This window comes from Diadema antillarum, unplaced genomic scaffold, assembly GCF_040938485.1.
Source record: "Diadema antillarum isolate AM-2024a unplaced genomic scaffold, OU_Dant_1.0 seq00000368_RagTag, whole genome shotgun sequence".
NCBI lineage: Eukaryota > Metazoa > Echinodermata > Echinoidea > Diadematoida > Diadematidae > Diadema > Diadema antillarum.
The window spans coordinates 3,394,328-3,416,937 of NW_027271369.1; the positions used below are offsets into that span (position 1 = coordinate 3,394,328).

A 22,610-nucleotide genomic window follows, 5' to 3' on the forward strand; every position below is an offset into this window, starting at 1 on the left:
AGATTACTGCACCAATCGCATCCACACTCGGAAGGCTTATCACAGGAACAAGAGATCACAAGATCGGATGTATCTTGTTTTCTCTTGTTTTGACGGAGAATTACATATTGAGTGGATATCCGAGGGTATCAGCGTGACATAGGTTTCATTACAGCCTATGTTCCGTTACTCTTATCTCCAAAAACATCGCAAATACAAAGTCACCACTTGACAACTCCGTACACCTGCGCATTAGTAGCATTCAATAGATTCAGATGATTCGCGGAGGGGCGCGCTAGCCGCAAACAAAAAACAAAACAAAACAAAAAACAAGTGCACTATATAGTCTTTAACAATGTGTTTGTTTTCAGCAAATCATATTCTTCCCAAATGTTGAATTTGTAACATACCCTGGGAGTTATGTCCAGAGCTCACTTGCAGTAAATACTGTTGATGTCGACCATAATTTTGGTATAAAGGAAGGTGGAGATCAGTCAGATTTAGGACGCTTTCCTTGAAAGCAACGTAAACTTTTCAGTAAGCCGTACTTCACAGCATCAAGAGCGTCATTGAGTGTTCGAATGTGCACCTTGGTTACTATCATAATCATAATCACCATCATTACCATTATCATCATCATTATCATCATTATTAGGACCGGGCCTACTTGGAATATTCAAGGAAGTGTTCGCGATAACTTGCGCAAAACATAAGTTGTATGTGGGACATTAAACTTTTGTACAAACTCGGTTTAATCAGGTTTTCAATGGTAAACTTCTATTCTTCGAATCACTTTTGTTTTGCCCCCCCCCCCTCCCGTTGACTCTTGTTTTGTTTTGTTTTGTTTTGTTTTTTCCTTGTAATATTCTTGTTTGACACAGATCTGTCCTTACGTGCTCACATTGTATTATATGGCATTATTCTCTCTTCACAAAGAAGAAAAACCTCTCGTTAAGCGAACACCTACAGATCTGAGTTTAAAAATTAATGGAAATATATTCAAAGATTTTCTGGCTGAAAGAAAACGCAGGAACGAAAGAAAAATCTTAAAAAGTGAAAAGAAAACAGAATCCAGCATCAGTCTGGAACGCAGACCTCTTCCAGTTCTCTTTCGGTCACTTACTCCATGCTATAGTGTAGAGTTTGCAGCCCCAAATGGAGACTAGAAGCGCGTAGACCGAGACGAGATGGAGCAGTGCCATCAAAATCACGTTGCGCCACACAATCCGTAGAGGGGGCTGTTTTTGCTGGTAGGAGGCAGCGAACGGTGCGGGCTCGAGGTCCGGTCCCCCCTCCAGACCGGCGTCCTCATGGGAGGGCTCCACGCTCATAACAGGATTCTTCGGCGCCATGGTTGTTCGTCAGGTCGTCTGTTCGAGGCGAGAATAAGAGGGGGAAAACGGTTGGGAAAATTTTGGGCATGTTAATCTCACAAAATCAAATGTAAATACACAAACGTACGCACGTGCGCGCGTTACAGTTACAAATAATAAAGTAAAAAACATCTGATAAACAAAATAATGTCAGCATGAACCAGGGAGCATAGAGAAATACGGACAAGTTGACTACAGACACTGGGACGAGTCCTTCAATGGCTAGACAAATTTTCGCGTACAGATGAAGTCACAAACGTTTTCGCGAGATGTTGTTTTGACGCCAAGCCTATCGTAAGTGCACTAATACCCTATGGATAGCGTGTGGCGATATTATGCGCGTTACTAAATTCGCGAAAATTAATCCCTTGCGAAAATATCATCTTTTACATCAGGGTAGGGACGATAATGCAAGTGTCATTGAAGGGGGATTCAACTTTGTGGGATAAGACATACTTGACTTAAAAGAAGTTGTACATGTTAAAGCAGAAAGAAATCGCATTACCGAGTATAATCACAGCACCAACCCTAATGAAAGTAGCATTAGTAGACCACAAGCCCTGTCATTCTCCCAATTTCAATGTGAAATCCAGCTTTGCACAGCGACTTGTATTAACTGCGAAGAAGACACTACAGGGTCTATAAAGCTGATCACGGATTTGTTCTAAGAACCTGAACACGGGCGAATAATGCCGAACCTTCATTGTTCGTCCCATGGTGACTATAGCACTAGCTTTTAAAGTCAGCAATAAGTATCAACTCGGCACATTGTGCTATATCTATAAGAAGATGTAAGAAGCTGTAAGAACCCGTGACCATCTTCCCTCTAAAATTTCCACTAAAACCTCAAAGACGTCATGAAAGTCAAAATGTGATTTTGTATGAGGTCGAGAACATGACAGCATCGTTCCAATACAGCATGTAATCCATGAACTAGATTTCCTGGGGTAGGCATATATCACGCCTGCAGGTCTGCCACATTTCCCATTCAAAATCAGAGAGATATACATGTACCAACTATAGCAATCGGGGAGATACCGGGACCTGCGTGTTATACATGCATCTCATTGGGAGAGATAAAAAGTTCTGAAATCAGGATGATTATGACATTCTCTTATCCGGATACAGAGAATTAACTTTTTAGGAAGTCTCTTGCAGAATTAGGAAGACTTTGAAGCTCTACAACCAATTGATTAATAGGATTATCATGTGACGTCTACTGGAGCATTATCGCTGCGATCGGGATATACTGATTTTTTTTCTTTATGGATACGAGCATGCACTATTCATTCTATTACAGAAAATGACGTCCATGCAAAATACTAGCTAAGGTTTTACTTTGCCTTCTAATTCGTCCTGCCTTTATCCCATTTTACACCGAATTTATGGATACGAGCACTATTCATTACAGAAAATGACGTCCATGCGTCTCTAGCTAAGTTTTAACCTTTGTCTTCTATAAAATTTGTCCTGCCTTTACCCCATTTTTCACCGAATGTATAAGTAAGCAGAAAAGGGTCACGTTGATCATACGTCATGGCACGTGGTTTCGTTCTTAAGTCAGAGAGACAGTATTCACAAAGTAAAGTACTCTTAAATATAATAATGGATAAATTACAACGGGAAATTTAAACGAAATCAAACTTCCTAATCAAACGATATGAGGAGTCAAGTCAAATAATCTAAGCCATTCATATTGCGCCTCTCTTGACAGGAATGACAGTGACGGCTGATACCCTGTCAATTTCATTAGTTTCCGCACTCTGCTAAAATCTTCCTCCTTGATAGTCATTAAAAACCCTGCTGATGGGTAATGATGGAGTATTACGTTCCCTCCTCAACAGGTATCATAAATTAAGAGCTGAATAAATAATTATCGTGTACGGTAACTTCTGTAATTGCAATATCTCCGTCATCATCCTCATTCTTTATTATCGACTGCAGTAGGTAAGTAGTATAAGAGCAGCGGTAGGCCTACATCTTTATTGCTATTCCCACGACCAAATATCATCGCCATTTTGATAAGATACAATATACGCCCAAACTACTTCGTACTGATGGCTACTGCTACAAACAAGAATCACGCCCTGAAAATGTTTGAACATGTGGTGTACCACATTATAATTAACTTCCTGACGATTTAAAGGTCTGCTTGCATGGTGATTTGTCATTACGGCAGTGAAAAAAGGTAGGCCTATAAAAGAAATACGAAACTTTGAAAATACCACCAGTTTGTCATTCAACAGCAAAACAGTTTGTGTACTCCACAATTCTTCCTTATAAATAAACATACTGTTAACATAGAATGAAGCAAATGCACCAAGAGCCTTTATAGTTGATCCATAATTTTACTATAGAGGCTTGAAATAGTGTGTGATGTATTTGTTTTATATTCTAAAATACATGTAAAAAAAATACAGGGCGGTTTCACTTACAATAAAAGTTACTCTGATGTTGTTGTTTGTTTACATATTATTACAGCACAGACGGCCATGCAGTGTTAACCGCGCGCAGTGGACCTGATCATACATTGTGAAAAAGTTTCTGTATCGTCAAAACACATTATACCACGGCGCGTCGCTGTGTTATGGTCTTTCACAAGCCGATACCGATTGCACTTTACACACGCTATCGATGAATATACATGTATTGTACATGAACATGACGTCATTCGTGACATAGTGCACTAAACCATGAATTCAGCGTCACAGTGTGGCATTGTTTTTCACCCTATATGCATTGTCGTGGTCTGCATCAAGTTTTAGCATATTTCCTTTTTATTATAATTATGCAACCCCAAAATACGGGATATATACATGCTGGAGGCACAGAGAAAATACATGTATGCGTAATTATCCGTTCATATGTGAATAGTCTGTAAAGGCGGATCCACTGTATCATAGACACTGTGTTGTCACTGTCATGTACGGCTTTCCTGCTCATCCTTGTAAAACAGATCATGAAGCAGTCAGTCAACACAAAAGAAAACAACAGTCGTCCATACAGTTCGCCTTAGAATATTTGCTGGCAGTCACTATTACGAGCTGTTCTTTTTCACAAAGCTTGTATCGCTTTAAACGAACAGATAATTATCAATATGTTTCAAACTATTAAAAAACAAACAGAAATGGAATGTATAATCTGAAAAAAAATATGCTGGTAGTCATGGTAAGCATACTATCACTGCAGGCGAAAATAAGTGTTGGTCACTTTGACAAGCCTGTCTCGCATTAATTTATCAGAGCGTTCAATGGATTAACGTGTAACCTTGTAGCTTTATCGTAATAGCGTTTCATATGACACGCTGTATTACATTCGGATGGCCATGAGCATCATATTTATGTCAATAAGGACGATACTTTCGCCTGTGGAGTCACGGGGACTGTATTAGACTGAACTATATCACGTTCAGTTCAAGTGATCCTTTTTCCCTCAACGTATGGTATTGGACACTCAGCAGCGTAATCTGATTATCATCCAACAATAATAACCGGCTATCAGTCTTCCTTAATGGTTTGATTGCTCTCGATTCTCTCTCTCCCTTCCTCTATCTAACAATGTATCATTATACCAGGTATCAACCTATCTCTATTCTTCATGTAATAACATGCAGTATGTGAGCAGGCCGGAAGTGAATAGTACTTTTGGAGGCACTGAGACCCAATACTGTAGTTTTAACAAGAGACTCAAAATTAGACAGAGTATTTTTGTTTTATATTTTGGATAAAAAATTACACAAAAGACGGGGGAAATGAGGCAAATGCTTTGTTACATTTCACAGTGACCGTACGAAGCAGCGCACAATGTCAGAATTGCTTTATGATATCATTTTTTTTTGCACATTTCACAGTGACAAAGTAGCGCGCTATGATACTATGTAAAGTCAGAATTGCTCGTGCACTGTTTGGAAAATGTCGTCATAAACGGTGACGTCATTTTCCAAATAGTATAGCGTCGATTGTCAAACAGCCCAACATTCTAAAATACTAGTAGTTGAAAATACATCATTATAACCAGGCTCTTTCAACTAATCACCATACGGTTTAATTTTGACCCCAAATACATAATAAACTACGAATTAAAGTTATATGACACGGTGGTTCTATGTGGAAATCAGGTTTTGTGATCCCTATTGAGAAGTTGAATAGCTATAGCAAGGCCTGCACCAAAGGCTCAATGAGAGTAGAGAAAATAATGGGAGTGCATAGAGCGTTAGTAAAGGGGGTGGGGGAGGAAAAAAGAGGAGGGGCGACATCATAAATTACGGGCGACTTAATTCGAGCCATCTTTGATTACCATATTCATCCCTACGGTAAATCACGAAAAAAATATAAGGGAAGCATATCATGTTCTAGAGAGAGAGAGGGAGAGAGAGAGAGAGAGAGAGAGAGAAACCCAACAACATCAACATGGAGCGTACGTGCGTGCGTGTGCGCATGTGTGTATTGTAATGTAAGTAATAATGAAAAGAGGGACGGAATATTCGTTCAACAGCATTCTTTTGCCTGCGGCTGAGGCGCCCCTATGTGACGATGCACGAAAAGGACGTTACAGAGGGTAGAGCTGCTGTGTATTAAGGCCGCTCCAAAGGGCACCTGCGCAATTTTCAGACGTTCTGTAAATAGAATCCCCCGTTTGAGCACTGCTGGTGAGCGCACTGTATAATCATAGCGAAGTACATGTATGCAAACAAACTGCTCAGGTCAGTGTGTGTCCTACATACTGTGGAGAGTACATTCATGAAATAGGGGGAGGGGTACATGAGGCACAAGCTGGAGAGACATCCACTTCTGAAAGGCTTGAATTCTAGTCTGGATTCAAGCATGTTATGACTCGTTCCTCACATACGTCACAATCACGTTGACTTCGTGAACACAGCAGGTAGTCAGAGGCTAGACCAACACGAGAGAGTGGTCACTATAAAAATCGCGAACCAGGGTACACACCACTGCGATGCACGAGCATCACTTGGTGTCTGGGGTGGGTGAACCAAGGAGGTACTACCCTAGTACTTCCTTGGGTGAACGGGTTGACACTTTGGCCTTTTTTTTTCATTGCAGTGGCAACATCCTGTCACACAAGATCGACATGTGAGGGCATATCAGTATACTTTTCTTGTTGCAATGCATGGAGAAATTATACTTATCGTGCTAGTCGTTCTAGGACATGAAAGGCCTTCATCATTATCTACGCATAGCTTGTGGTACATGCAATTAGAAAGACAGCCCCATGTTGCACAATAACGTTCGAAATGCTGATATCATAATCTGCCTATCTCCTCTAAAGAGCTACCTTCTGTGACCAATAGCTGCCAATATACTGTAAGATGGAAGAAGCAGATAGAAATTCGCTCCTTTTCGACAGTGCAATAAAATATATTTGTTGGTACACGTTCTCTTCTAGTGCATAATAATAATAGTAATAATAATGATAATATCACTAAATATTATCATTATTATTATTATTATCATCAATATTATTATTATTATTATTATTATTATTATTATTGTCATTATTATATTACATCATATAGTATTCCAGTCATCGTCATTATTATCAGCATTCTCTGCAGTTTATTATGTATGACGCAGTTGACTCTGAGTATGTCCTGGAGGAATGGGACCTTGCTACACAAACTTTGTTGGAAGACACAATGGCCAAGAGCATTCAAAAAATGAGATAGATGATCACATCTACTCCAGTCTTCTCGCGATGCCTCAAAGGAGTATAGCAGACGAAATCTAGGCCACGCTCGCAATTAGTCCAATCACATTACTCATTCAAGGAAGAGCCGGGTAGGGTGGCGAGAGACATCCTAGTGATAGTCCTTGGTGCACACATAGGGAATAATTAAGCAGCTACATTTTAGTATGAGCAGGCGCACTCTCTTTGAACGCAAGATAATAAGCTGTCTCTCCAACACCTCACGTTATAGGGTTGGAGCCGGGATGTATCGCCTCTCTGGTAGCCTTGTCAAAGGCCACGACGCTGTTGTTGGCGTCGACAGGCAGCGAGCGAAGCGATCCGAAGCCGAGCGCGTCAGCGTGAGAACTTTTGAGATCTACGAATGTGGTACACTGTACTTCTAATTTTTCACAAGCTGGGAGAAATGTTCACTGCCTGAAAAACACACTTACTGGGTAATTCATACACTGAATAATTCAGTTCGTCACTTCAAACAATGATGGAATTGCTAGATTCGCCACTGGTCCTCAGTGTGATGCGCGTATGCGTGAACTTCTTTTTTTTTTTCTTAACAGAGCTCTGCTGATTGGTTGTCATTTTCGCCAGCAAACGCTGAGAGAAAAATTCGGTAATGCAAATGCTAAAATGTTTACAACATGGGTGTCTTATTAGCTTTGAGACTATAGGTGGCGACCTGGTGGCGACTCGAGTCTCGCAGGTGGCGGAGACGTCTCCACGACGTCTCCTATAAGACTACCAATATAGCTTTGTCTCCGGGGAGTCACGAGAGAATTGAACACGCGAGATTTTCTCAAGTTTCCAACTGGTCTGGGAGATGTTTCCGCCACGTCTCCTCCGTTGGGGCCAAGTTGTGGAGACTAATTTTGTTAGCGAAGTCTCCAAGACGTCTCCGCAAACTTGCGGCTACCCATGCACGACCTACCGGCGACGATGTGAAGACACTTCGTGGAGACGTCTCCGCTCTTGAGAAGACGCCTCGGAGACGTCGCTGTGACATCACCACAACTTCCAGGCGACTTCCGGACGAAAACGTTGTCATTTTGTCTGGAGACGTCTCCGAAGTTGCCCTGGAGTCGTCTTCTTGGTGATAGTGCAAGCCGTTTCTTGATCTTTTGAGTCGCACGATTCGCAGCGACGTCTCCACTATAGTGCATACTGGGGTTGGTTCCTCGCTAGTGACTAGGATATGTCTGGCGTAATAATCCTCTACAATTTACTCGCTTTTCTTGTATTACTAAACCGACACAGCCTTGGACAAAGACTACTTCCCTTTAACCACCTTGTATTTGGCGTAAATACTCAATCTTGACATATTCTTGAGTGATACACGCCATCAAAACCAAAACAACAACAACAACAACAACCTTGTCTGCTGCGCATAACAAAATAAGCTGGTCCAATGTCAGTCTTGGTTGATGGAATGGTCATGGGTTGAACCAGCCAGTAAATGAGACAGCACGTAGCCAGTCACCAGTAGACTCAATAAAGATACAAAGACAAACATCGAAAACATAACAAGAAGAGCCCATAGAAGAAAATGTCCATGGTTAAAAAACCAACGACCTGGAACTGTAAAATTTGATACTTATTACAGAAACAATACAACTCCTCAGAATGCAATGGGAAATAAGTGAAAATGACTTTGCCAATGGTCAAACAACAATCTGAGTAGTGATGATGATGGTATGCTACAATGAAAAATAGAAAGAATAATAATGATAGTGTTCGATATAATCATTAATGGCAATAATAACATGAACAGTAATTGACGCAATAATTACATCCGATTTGATGACTCTAACAGTAAAAAGGATTACGCGAAATATAATTATGTAAATGACAAAATACGGGAGTGTTCAGTGGCAAAAGTGAGGCGATTAACACATTTTGCGCTTCTCAGACGGCAGTACAAAACTGTTCTTTAAGCCAATAGGTGAGCCCTAAAGAAACCTTGCCCTAACACTCTTTCCATCGCAGACGACACCCGGATTCCCCTGATCCCCAGGTACGCCAAGCACTGACCTCGCTACGAACGAGCCGCCATGCCTGCGGCTTCACAATAAAACCCGTGGCGTCGACTTGGAGCAGGCCTACATGATTTAGTTCTTCGAACAGGAGTCACGATTTTATGTCTTCCGCTTCATGGACAGGCATATACTCGGTGGTAATCAATTTCTAGACTACTTTGAATGACGCTCTTCAGTTAGCTTTAATTTCCACCGATGTATATGGCTTAGGTACTCCAGGAAGGAATTGCTTAGTCTATAACGAGCCTTATCAGAACGTGCACAATATCATGATCTTCCACGTTTTCATGAATCAAAAAGATGTCTGGTCTCAAATTACCATACAAAGTGTTCTGCCTGATCAAAAACAAAACAAAACATCACCCCCTGGTTTACTCTATACCACAACAAATTAGTGGGCATGCGCACAATAAGTGCATGTAAATCGGCGATGTGTTATAATATAGTGCTGCGCGATAAAGAAAGGTCATCCGAAACAAGAGTCACCTATCACCGACCTTCCACGTACCTTATCATTTTGAAGGTGGCATAAAAACATACGTAAACTGTATTAAACATCTGTAATACCAAACGCACTGCCGGTACTTTCAGCAGGAAGGAAAACACCAATACATATTCCAGGTGACCTGAAAAGTTTCGTTAACCCAAGGTTCTTTGAAAAAAACGAAAGAAAGTTCGTAATTATGAAGGTTCGTTAGTATGCACCCATCCATCCCCCCCCCCCCCCTTTTCGGGGATGGCCAGTCCTGCGATAACATCATCACCTCACATGAATATTGAATTCATATAAAACGGTGATTGAGACCCTATCACTGTAAGATATTGTCAAAAGTACGTTAATATTTCATAGCTTTCGTTCATTCATACCAGTGTATTCATCAGTTTTCTACCGTTCTGTTGGATAGATTTCCCTCTCAGTAGACTTGAAACACTGTGCGGAGTGTACGGAGTTTCCCCTTTAACCCTCGTTTCCTATATTATAGCCAGCTGATAATGAAGAAACGAAAAGCAAACGACCCGTCGCTGCTAGTTAATCGAATCTGCATCTCAATTCACACTTAGGCACAGACGGCATACTCATTAGAAGCACATGGGGAGAAAGGAAAAAAATATTATTTGCTCGTGAAATTGATGTTCACTTTACGGAACTCTATCATGCTTCGAAGCGTGAAATATTTAATTACACATATCATATGCTGCGGAACAATGGCCTTCTCTCTCACAATGAGACTCGGACGATGACTATAGAGTATGATGGAGTCATGAGCCGATGAGCACGAAGAATATAAATGTATATTCTTCATGCTCATATTATGAAGTAAGACATCGTGATACATTGTCACTTTACCCGTACGTATTGACAAACAACAGCAACAAAACAAACTTACGTTTCATGCAGCAAGCCACGCGAAGGGTATACCAAAAGCAAACCGACGAAATCGTATTGCAAGTATTTGACTGTAATGGCGATACTATGTCGTAATTCATGCAGTGTGGGAATTTCCTTTTTCTTAAATACAGTGAATCGTTTAATTGCCCCTACCTAATATATATACATATTATATATATATATATATATATATATATATATATATATATATATATTATACATATATATATTATATATATATATATATATATATATATATATATACATTAATTGTGTATATGCAAAGGGAGGGGATTGAACAAGATTGTTGAAAGACCATGTGCAGAATCTAGAATGACGTTTCAATGATATTTCTTTGCATGAACTCTCATTTTTTTTTTTCATTATCATTTTTTATTAGTGAAAATAGATAAGCCAATGTTCATCATGATAGCATGGCAGGAAAGGGGGTAACGCGGAAGTGGTCAGGTCTCCAATGAATGCTGTCATTACATCGTGACATGCCCGTATACTCCGCGTACAGTCAGTGTCACGGGGTGATGTTATCATGATTCTTGTGCCTGAAATAAAAAAAAAAAAAAAAAAAAAAAAAAACACACACATTTTCATGACTATAAGCCCGCATCTTACTTGCAAGACACAACATCACCCCTGCTATCTCCCTCCCTTCAAGCGCGCTGGACACAGTCGAACTGTGAAGAAAAAAAATCAAACGGAGAGGGCAATGGGATTTGTTACATATCTAACGTAATGCAACGAGATCATGAAAACAAAATTGCTTTCTGGAATTCTGTATACACCATGAAGAATATTTTGATTATAGCATGGGCGATAATAGACTTTTTCCTTTTAATATATTCTGTATTTCAAAAACGCATTGATACATTGGTTTGAGAATAGTAATCTCCACTAGATAATTATCTAAACTCGTTGTAATAGCGTCATGAAGGTTGCACTGCAAAAATCCAGTTGAAGATGAGAGCCTAAACCTGGGACAGCAGTACGATCGCTTTATAACTTGCTTGTCTAGTTCTGTCTACTAGTATTGTATTGTTATTTGCTTGCTTGTTTTGATATTTTGGTATTTTTATGGGATTGCGGGTTTTGATTGGTCTTGCTTTGTTTTGTTTCTTGTTTCTTGTTTTGGTTTCTTTATTTGTTTGTTTTTCGCATATGAGATTTTCATCAGTTATACAGAATAAAATCAAATCGGAAAATAATGAATTCTTGCGTGCATCACCACTGCACTGTAGGGGTTATTGAGCAGCCGGCCCGCGAAAACAAAGCTAGCAGATATTGGGAATTCGTGTGTTTTTCTGCAAGCAATCTGCCATTCTCTTCATGCTCTTACGAGGACGGCCTTGCCACTGAAGTCCAAACTGTTGGGTGCACGTCACGAGTTCGACACCCACGAGTCATACAGCCCATGCACGAGCTCGACCCTAGGCAAAAAGGCCCATGAGTCCGACATTGCGCAAGCAAGGAACACTGGTCCGACATTGGGCAAAAAAGGCCCATGACTCCGACACTACGCAAACAAGGCCTACGGGTCATTGTATTACGGGGCTTAATGTACGCAGTGTCGGTCTCGTGGGCCTTTTTTGCCTACTGTCGGACTCAAGGGCCTTATATTTGCCTAGTGTCGAACATGTGGGCCTTGTTTGCCTACTGTCGGACTCACGGGCCATATTTGCCTTGCATCGAGCTCATGGGCTGTATGACCCTTGGACATTTCTTTTTTTCAATGTCAAACTCGTGGGCCGTATGACTCGTGGGTGTCGGTCTTGTGGGGTGACCCCAAACTGTCAGCCTATTCAAGTTGCACCATGGCTGTCATTGGTAATCATAACCGTCGTCGGGGAAATCATGCTCACTGTCTTCATGCCCTGACGCTGCCGCATACACAGTTTTTAACTCATCTGAAATGCTCCTATGTAGTATATAAATACTTTAATAGGAAGTCCACCCTCGAAAAAACGATTGTGTGAAAAGAACCTTAAAGAACTGGAAGAATACAGTTTGAGCAAATTCTGATTAAACCTGAGAAAGCTATATTTCAAGTTCTGATCAATCTAACACAAATCATCAATTTCGTGATATCACACCCCTATTTGCGCTATGCTACAAAAAAAGACCTCGTTTTCCATCAAGTAAACTTCCAATCTTATACATGCACACTTTATTAAATCATCAGATACTTTCATTTTTTTTTTCTATGCCACTCCTGCATGGATAAGATATATTCCGTCATCAATGAAAACAAAGAGAGATGGAATGTGAAACATCATAATGGTTTCCCCGAAGTGGCCGCATTCAAAATCGAGAAACAACAAACTGCTGAGGTCGATCTCCTGTATTTTTCAATGATCATCTCCAATAGATAAGAAAAAACAACAACATGGAAATACCATTATCATTATTTTGTTAGAAGTATAAATTACTTATTGGATTACTATTGTGCCTTGCATTCAGTTCTGTACCCAATCACGTCATGTATTTGAGAATGCTATTATGTATAATTCTGTTTGTGTTTGAAAAATGCAGAATTAAAACAACAAACTAAAACAAACCAAGTCAAACATCACGGTGAGATCAATTTGTGCTCGACTGGCCAAATCTTCACAATTCTATTTCTTCCTTGTCTTTAATCAAAATTTGGTCAAACTTTACGTATCATTCTCCTCTCATTTTTACAGGTTATATTCAAACTACTAGGGTAGACTTCCCCTTAGAGCTCAAGTCACCTGCACGCGTCCAACTTGCACGATGCCATGCATGCGATTCCGCAAGCGACAGATTATGACCTATACTGACCGAACTGACCACAAATAATTTCATTCTATTAGATTTCAACATATACGTTATATTGTCGATACATCGCTCGTCAGTACTTTTTTTTTCTGACGTTATGTAGTTCTGTCTTTCTTACTGCTCTCCACTGATGTAAGAATGTCTCGGCAGTCTTTCCTTGGTTTAGCCTCAAAGTAGATTCCATCTTTCCATCTGACAGTGAATCTTTGGCGCCATAAACTGCAACCCAAAGAAGGCTTCATTCTATAACACGACATCGTCTAGCCAGGGAGCCATTTTGATATTTAATATACAGTGACACATGCAAGACATCTAGGCATGTGCAGTACTTGAAGAGGAGAAATAACTGGGTTTTAATTGGTATTAAGTGCAATGAAGACGAATGGACAAAACGTCAGATGGAAACCAATGTGTGACATGCGCACAGGGACAAACAAAGTTGTAGACAAGACTGAAACAAGAGACAAAGGATCACTTAACCGAGTGACCTTTAATAATCTTTGAACTTCGTACTTGTGCTTGGTCAGCGTTATTCCACAGAGATCCCTCAGGTGAATCTACGTCCGAATAATTTGTTTGCTTGTGTTTTTTTTTCCAAGAGACTAAAGAGTCTTCCAAAACTGCGAGGAATCAGATGTGAAGGATTTACTGTAGAAGTAAAAGCATGCGAAATTCATCTTACCCAGCCGAGCGCGAAAAATTACCAGCGCGAAAATAGCCACTTTTACAGTAACATAAATGGCCGACGACGGACAGCACACGGACTCACTTCAATTCCAAAGAACTGACCTCCATCTTCAGAAGACAAGAAAAAAAAACTCAAAACAAGACCTTACTAGAAATTCAATGATTGACGTCACTGGCAATTTGCGCATTTAGTTATCCGGTTTTAAGTAAATAGCAGAACTTTATACAGTAGGCGTTTTCACATCAGCCCGATAAAAATCCAAGCTCGAGATATTTTTCGCAAAAAATAGTCAGCAAAATAGCGCGCTATTTCGAAACATCGGGCTGATGTGAAAACGCCTAGTGTTATTTATAATCATAAGCCCTGTCGTTGCGTTGTATGAATGTCTGTTTCAAATGTCAATAAACTATACAGCTGTGAAACGCCGCTATTTCGCAAGAAGACAGCTGAAAATGTGAATAAAAGAATGCAGATACATCAGTTGTATGCACATTTTTTTTGTTGTTGGCATATTCAGCATTCGTTTCTTTCAGTATGCCGTTGGTCAAGTATCATCACTTAAGTTTGCAATAAGTTCCCTTGCTGCAATTTGCGTAAGAGATATTGGGGGGGGGGGGGGGGTCTCGTTTTGCTTGTGTTATCGTATCCTGTAAATTGGATTTCATTGAAATTAGTGAAAAGAGAGTTGCCTCTTATTTGTGAAAACTGTTGCTGCCTGGTTTTTTTCCATAATATGCAAAGATAACACTTTGATAACAAAATACATATATTACGCATGCAACAAAGGTCTATATATAGCAAGGTTGTTTGCACAATGAAGTCAGTGCAATAAATGCTGGCGTCTGGACCGCAAAACTGTGTGTCAGCGAATATACCACCTCGTTCGATTGGTTTAGTGTGTACATTCGAGGGGTGCCGAGGTCATCCGAGGACAGCCATGTGTGACGCATCTACACGTACACAACCAGCACTATACTTGTCTTGGACAGCTCTCCTTCAATTAGTTTAGCGATGAGAATATTATTCGACATTTTAGCTAATGCTTCTTAAGTAACACAATCCGTTAAACTTGGTTAAAAACGACGTAAAGCTGAAAAAAAAACCTCGAAGACTAAAATCTGCACATCCGTATCGATATTGGTTACAGATTAAAATGGAAGTCTCTTCTTTTACCAAATAAAAATACACATCATATCACAATTTACAAGTTGCATTTTACATCTAAAATATACTAAATTTTATTTCTAACTGATCAAAACGACTGATGAGGTGCCTACCAGGCGTTTGGATCAATTATTTCATAAGTGAAGTTAAGTATAATTATGGTCGTTATATTATATTGGCAGAATGCTAATTACTGCGCTGCTGTTTCTCACAATAAAAATTGAATGCAGCATTAGACCATATAAATTCGCTATTCTGTCAACAGCGAAAAACTGCTTGCCATACCCAGCGGCGGTTAATGGCACTGACAATTGCACTGTGTTCTTCCTGCCAAAGAATAATGCTGTGTTTGGAATGTATATTACTTATATCACATCATGCTCAACAAGGAACCAGTCATTCACATAATTTGGACTAACAGCAAATTTCTTAATAATATACGTGCATGGTCTATCATCCAACCCGTACTCGAGCAAGGATGCAGGAAATTAACTCCATCAACACAAAAGTAACTCATCCATAAGAATTTACGTTTTTATCTCAATGAATGCATCACTATAAGTACTTAAGCAATCGAAGAAAGATTTTAGAGAGTAGGCCTATAGATTGTAATTTGGTTACTTGATGCCGCCAGTCAACAATGCGGGTTCAAAGTCGCAAGTTCATCTGATGACAATGATCACGGACCATGATCACACTTTTTAGTTCTTTCCTATAGAATTCACGTAAACAATGTATTCATGTCGACATGCATGATTGCACAACCTAGTCATGTGCACTGTATAACATGAATAGCATCCGCGCATGACCTTGTACCGACAACCTGCCGTACAAAATGAAATAAAGCATTTTGTGAGCACACTCTCACGGATGTTTGCAGGCTCTAGGTGACTTTGTTCTCTCCTATCATCCATCCATAGCTCATAGACAGACTATAGAAAGCTTTCTCTTTTTTATTGGAGCAAATATTGAATCAGGCAAATAAATCTTGGTTCATTGTGTCTTGTTTGGCTTTTGGAGCTCACGAGAGCAAGAAGCGTGGACCCTACACCAGCTCTAGATGTCATTAAAAAAAAAAATCAGTTAGTCTTCATATTCATTGGTAGTCTCCTACTAGTGTATACTGACCTGCACACGGTACGGTGCCCATATCGTTGCGAACGATACATGCTATAAGTTTAAAAACAATAACAAGAAAAAAAAACCCAACCCCCCCCCCAATATTATGATTATATATGTATTATATATATATATGAATATATATATATATATATTATACACAAGCAACTTTTTATTAACCTTTTCATTAAACCTTTCCCATTCTGATTTTGCTCTATCAATTAACAAACGAACATGGATATTTCACTTTAAATGATAGTCCAACATATCGAAAAGAATCTCTTGATATGTCGTGTTTACAGCTGCGTGTTTAATCATGTAATCGACAATAACATTAAGCAAGACATGTATCATCACACAATGCTGGTGAGTTTTTTCAACCATGCATTATTACGCTCCATAATTTACCGATATTTGAAGGATGCAGACAGGAAAGACGATGATTACAAAAATGAAGACCGTTCTCCCATCTCGGAACCAGGCCTATCTTGATAGGTGGTATACGTGTATCAATAGGCCTATATACACACCTAACTTCCTCCACCACGAATCATAGGGTATAATGGACCATCGTACAAAAGGGGAGAGAAATACCAGGACGAAATCACAGAAAGTGTCCTCTTTTTACTCCAAATGGCATACCTTGCTTGAAAGGACAGTCTCATAACCCCATACTGTAATTAGCTTTCTTTATTCACATTCTCCCTCAACCCCCATCCCCCGCCCCCTCAAAAAACAAAAATGATAACAAAAACTTGGGAAAATCTATGGTTGTGGGGATGACTACGCATGATTAGGAGCCTTAAATTCCTCTATTATAGTCAAAGACTTATAAGCAGCTTAGAATTCAACTGGTCTCGATCACGTTATGGCAAAACGCTTCTAAGGAAAACCCGATTTTCTACTATTTCCATTGTTATACCAGTAGGCCTACCTACATGCAGAGAGACAAGAAAAAGAAGGAAAATAGGGAGGGAGAGAGAGGGAAAGAGAGTAAAAAGGATAAGTAGGTAAGCAGTTGCGCATTACCACTAGAAACCAATATGTGTTTACTGGTACAGTATCTATGGGGATACGGTTTTCGGCGAGGTATTTCTAAGTAGGGCCACACCAAAATAACAACAATGACATATATTCATATACTGTACTATAGACTGGAGTAGAGCTAGGCCTAATAGCTAGTTGTATCATATCAACATCAAATCAATTTCTTTCAGCCAAGTGAGCTAGGGGTCAGGAAGAAAGTTGAATCTATAGGTTTCATGGTGTGTGTGTGTATCTAATTCACGGACGTTTGTGTCAAAGTGGCATGTAATGAGCTGTATGTTCTCTTTGCTTTCGTTTTTTAAACGTGTTCCGGAGCTTCAGTGTAAGATGGTGAAAGTCGTTTGCTACTAATCAAGGAAAGCCTACGGAAAGCATATCATTTTTACCAGCACTCACAATTCAATAGTTAATCTAATGTATGTATATATATATATATATATATATATATATATATATATATATATAATACAATCAATATACATAAGATTATATTTTTGATTTTGTTTTTGGTTACAGGTACACTGTATAGCTTCCTCTCTGCATGTACATTGAGGAAACATCTGATTAAGTGCATGTTAGGTATCACCTCATATAGGGCCTACACATTGACAGCCCGAACAGTGACTGTAGTACACCGACAGGGCTGTGTGATATCTAACACATAACTTTACTAAATGTGTTAACGTGAATACATTTTCTGGCAGCAGATCCTTTTACCTCAGAGATGCACTATGGCCCCAAAAAACTCGACAAATCAGTAAAGTATGTCCCCCCCCCCCCCGGAATAATAATAATAATAATAATAATAATAATAATAATAATAATAATAATAATAATATATATATATATATATACATATATATATATATGTATATACATACCGTTAAAATGATTCCTGTAAAGTGTAAAAGCAATTACTTTCATGTAAAAAATTGGAAGACAAATTGACAAATTGACTTTCTGACAAATGTTGGAAGAAAAACTGCACAACTTAATTGCAGGAGCACTTGATTCAGGGGCGGATCCAGGAATTCAGTAAAGGAGAGACGCCTTTGCAAAATTAACAGGGGGGGGGGGGGCACACGCAGTCCCCGCCCCATTCTATTTCTTTTTATTTCTTTTGTTTTAACCAAACATAAAGAAGGGCCGCGCGCCCGGTGCACCCCCCTCTGGATCCGCCACTGTGATTTACAGGAAGTTGAACACTACCCTCCTCATCTCTCAGCTCAGATTATATTCCCTCAGTAGCGTGAGTAGGCTTCTACTACAAGTGTACTTTTATATGGCATCTTCCTGAAATCATGTCCGACTCAATTCCTGGTTTAGGGCAAGGTCTGACTACTGTATTAGATTTCACCATAATAAATTGGACTGAAAATGAATGGAATGAATGGGGAAAATGTTGGATATAGGCTTCATGCAATCGGGATTTACATTTCCTTTTTAATCTACGTTGTGTAATTCAGATTTTATCCGAGATGCGCCGCCGTTCATTGTGGGATGGGGTCAACTGAGGCGACATATCCTATCAAGATGAAGAATGAGGCAACAATGAGCAAGCTACACAGACAACGAAAAATTCACCAGTCTACGATATATTTCTGATAGATTGCTTATGCTCACCAATCGATGCTATGAATCAGACGGTATGATATTGTTCCGGCCCTCTTTGTACACAAGACGTGGATACTTGCGTCAAATTTGAATCCGCAGATTTAGTGACGAAATAATGCGCAGCTCCTGAGCGCACTCAGCTTCACTTTTCAGATGGAGAATGTTTACTGTATGTCGTGCGTTATGTTCCTAGATTTCTTCGCCTTCCTTATCGCTAGCCGTGTGCGTTTACCCTCAGACAAATCGAATGTAGAGACGGACAGCGACAGCTTACATAGGCGCACATGGGAAAAGAGCGCGTGCATCCAATTACCGGCACTCTCCCCTCGCTGCATCGCCTGCATCCATCCATGCACAGGGTAGGTGATATAATCGGAGTCAGCTGATCTACTCGTAGCAGACGCACACACACTGGCTCGCTGTGTATGTTACAATAGACGGTACACATGTGACATGCCGCAATCACGCCATCATATGGTGCCACTGCCTTTTATGGAACGCCAATGAGACACAATATGAGTTTCAGCGGTCGACCTCGCAGGTTCACATCACCTTCAGCGCGCGCCTTTTCAGTGTTGTTTTTTTTTTCCTCATTCAATAACAATTCCCAGGTTTTCGTCTGAAACTGAGAACCCACGGCAATATACGTATTATGTATGCCAAGCCCCATAAAATAGGGGGGGGGGGGGTGCATCATCTCGTTATACATTGCTGTCTAACGCTAATGCAAATTTTCACGTCGAGGACCGTCAGGAATGAAAGAAACATTTTTAAACAACAGTCCCGGGGCCGGATGTCAATGTCGGAATCGCTGAATTCCCGCGGCATGACTCGCATGAATTCATACAAAGGGAAATACAATGTATTCGATTTACACCATAGTAACAACAAACACATCAATCTCGTCTTATCAAGGAGGTTTTATACATGGAGTTCCAACTGGCTGTAATTATTCAAACAGTTGTCAGATTTCTATTGATGTACGAAAGAATTCCACAGGTGCACTTGTGCCTTTGATGATCGATGTTCCAAGCCGCCGTCTTGCTGAGCAATCTGAAGATTCATTTTGAACGTTATCATAATGTTGGCCATATTTTGTTTATTTATTTATGAAATAAAATGAAATTTCATTCAATGATAAAGCATGTAAAACAAAAGTCAATTCCGTCCAGAAATTTGTGCAAAAGTGTAAATCAGAGCTGTATCATGTGAAAATGTTTAAAACTGTACCATTCTGGAAAGCTGGTTTTATCACTTTTCCGCTTAATTTCCAAAAATGAAACTAATATGGAATAATCTTCAAGTATATTTCTTTATTGATAGATATATCAGATTAGTGCCCGCGTATGCTCAGTCGAGTAATTTTCATCTTCATTTCAGCATTTTTTGCTCAATTTTCATTCGCGCATCCTCGTGTCTGTACCACCTACCTTTTATAAGAAGGGATAGCGAAAAGTAATTACCATCACAAAGACATATCTTCCTTTGAAAGTGGCTGATGATTATGCAATGAGACACGAGTCAATTGTCTTCGTATCTGCGCGGCAGATCCTGTTTGGCACATGCTTCAAATATTTTTGAGCAGTAGCTTCGAACATGGGATCAAAGGGAATAACACTGTTATTACTCCATCTCTTGAACCTCCTTGGTTACACTACCAAGACTGCGGATGTTTGATACATTTGTCACACCTGCCGATATTTTAATTACGTAATTATCTTTATTGTATTGTTTTGTTTTTTAGATTCATTCCATTTTTTGTGTTTTCGTTCGTTTTGCCGGCCACCAAAAGAACAGTTAAATTCTACCCTTGATTATACACGTGTATACATATTATACATATATATATTTATATAACATATATACTATACAATACTGTATATATATATATATATATATATATATATATATATATATATATATATACAGTATATATATGCCTACACACATACACACACGTCTTTTTCATCGGCCAACGTCTTACAGGCAGTAGATATAACATCAGGTTGAGAGAGGAAGTATAAAGGGGGTACCACAGTCAAGCCTCCATTTCTACGCCTCGCTGCAAACAAAGTGATAAAGTATTGTTTAACTCTTTTTCACAATTTTTCAAAAAAAAATTGTTATAGCTCATTGTTTTGTCCTGCTGTTCTTTGAGCTTGATTATACATATACTATGTGCAATGTGCAGAAGTACATGTAATCATGCCAATTACATGTACGGATTTTTAAAAATAGAATTTATAGACATCACCACCACCGACATTTATATACCATATCATCACCATCATCATACAAGAACATTACCTGTCCTCAGTTACATGTTAAGTCAATTTCTTCACAATATGCAAAAAAAAAACAAAAAAACACTATAACATGCCATACACTGTATGAGTTCCTAGCACGCACATGGTCTTTCACTTTTCCTATAACATTCTTATTTGCTTGTCGATCTTACTTGACAAGTAAACCTTCTGTTGTTTCAAACTGCTGTGACAACAAAGTGAATAATGGTTCCCCTCACAACCAAGCACAATTTTAAGCAGCATCATGCACGCAGTCTCTTGCAATCTTTTCACCGAATGAGATTCATTGTGACGCACATCACCTCATATTGTATGCAATGAATTCAATACATAACTATGTGTTAAAGTGAAAAAAACAACACAGTCCATGTATAATTATATTCATGCGCTTCACAAACTGGGACATTTTTCAAACAGATGTTGCTGTAAATTGCAAGAAGTCCTGTGAACACAGCAAATATCGAGCACTCTCAGTTGACTGGTTGTCACTGCGATGTTTATTGCAACTTGAGATAACATCTTTATGAAATACACGGTAGGTCCAGTATTTGGAATGTTCAAACATATTTAACATGTAAGACAGAACGTTAGTGGACAGATGAAGGAGATAGCCTAGACAAGAGACCCGCGGGTCACGCGCTCACCTGAGTATCGCAATTTCACCTTCCATGCATTCTTGCACACTATTACCTGAGAACATTGGAAACTTGGGTCTGCATATGGATCCCCCCCCCCCACCCTTCAACTCCAGGGGGGGGGGGCAAGCAGCCCTGGATCTGCAATGAACAAACTTGGAACTAAAGTCATCAATGTACAAACTCATGGTATTAGCTATGCTTTATCATTCCTGGTTCTAGAGTAGAAGATTTAAATATTCCTTAATGTGGGGGGGGGGGGGGAAGGAATTGAGATTCTATCCCCCTAGGGATGCTACCTGCTAAGTTTGGTCAAAATTTATCATGAGGTTTTCAAGAAGAAGATGAACATGTACAATTCAGGCCCCATTACAACTGTAGTGTAGGACTTTTCTCCATCCCCTCTCCTGGGTCCCAAGGGGGGGGGGGGGGTACCCTTGATCCCGCCAATCCCATGAACAAACTTGAAACTACAGTCATCAATGTACTAACTCATAGTGTTATCTAAGCCCTATCACTTCTGGTTCTAGAAGATTTTTAAAGATTTCTTAATTTTAGGGGGTTTGGGTCCCCCTGGGGGCCCTCCAGGTGGGCCATGGTGCCCATTTGAACAAATTGAGATCCTATCCCCCTAGGGATGCTACCTACCAAGTTTGATGAAAATCAGACATGGGGACATCAAAGTGAAGATGAAAATGTACAATTTAGGCCCCATTAAGACCCCTCCCCATCCCCCTCCCCTGGGTCCCAA

At 39.7% G+C, this 22,610-nt stretch overlaps 1 protein-coding gene across 1 annotated transcript in view; it reads right to left on the minus strand.

The window, feature by feature from the left end:
* LOC139731334 (stearoyl-CoA desaturase 5-like) overlaps positions 1 to 19,267 on the minus strand; it is a 28,840-nt gene extending 9,573 nt beyond the window's left edge. Inside the window, exons 1-2 of the mRNA XM_071642227.1 lie at positions 18,928 to 19,267; positions 1,103 to 1,349 (exon numbers count right to left, since the gene is read on the minus strand). Coding sequence (XP_071498328.1) covers positions 1,103 to 1,331 — 229 coding nt within the window. The 5' untranslated portion in view covers positions 1,332 to 1,349; positions 18,928 to 19,267. The remainder of the gene's footprint in view (positions 1 to 1,102; positions 1,350 to 18,927) is intronic.
* Positions 19,268 to 22,610: the final 3,343 nt, after the last annotated feature.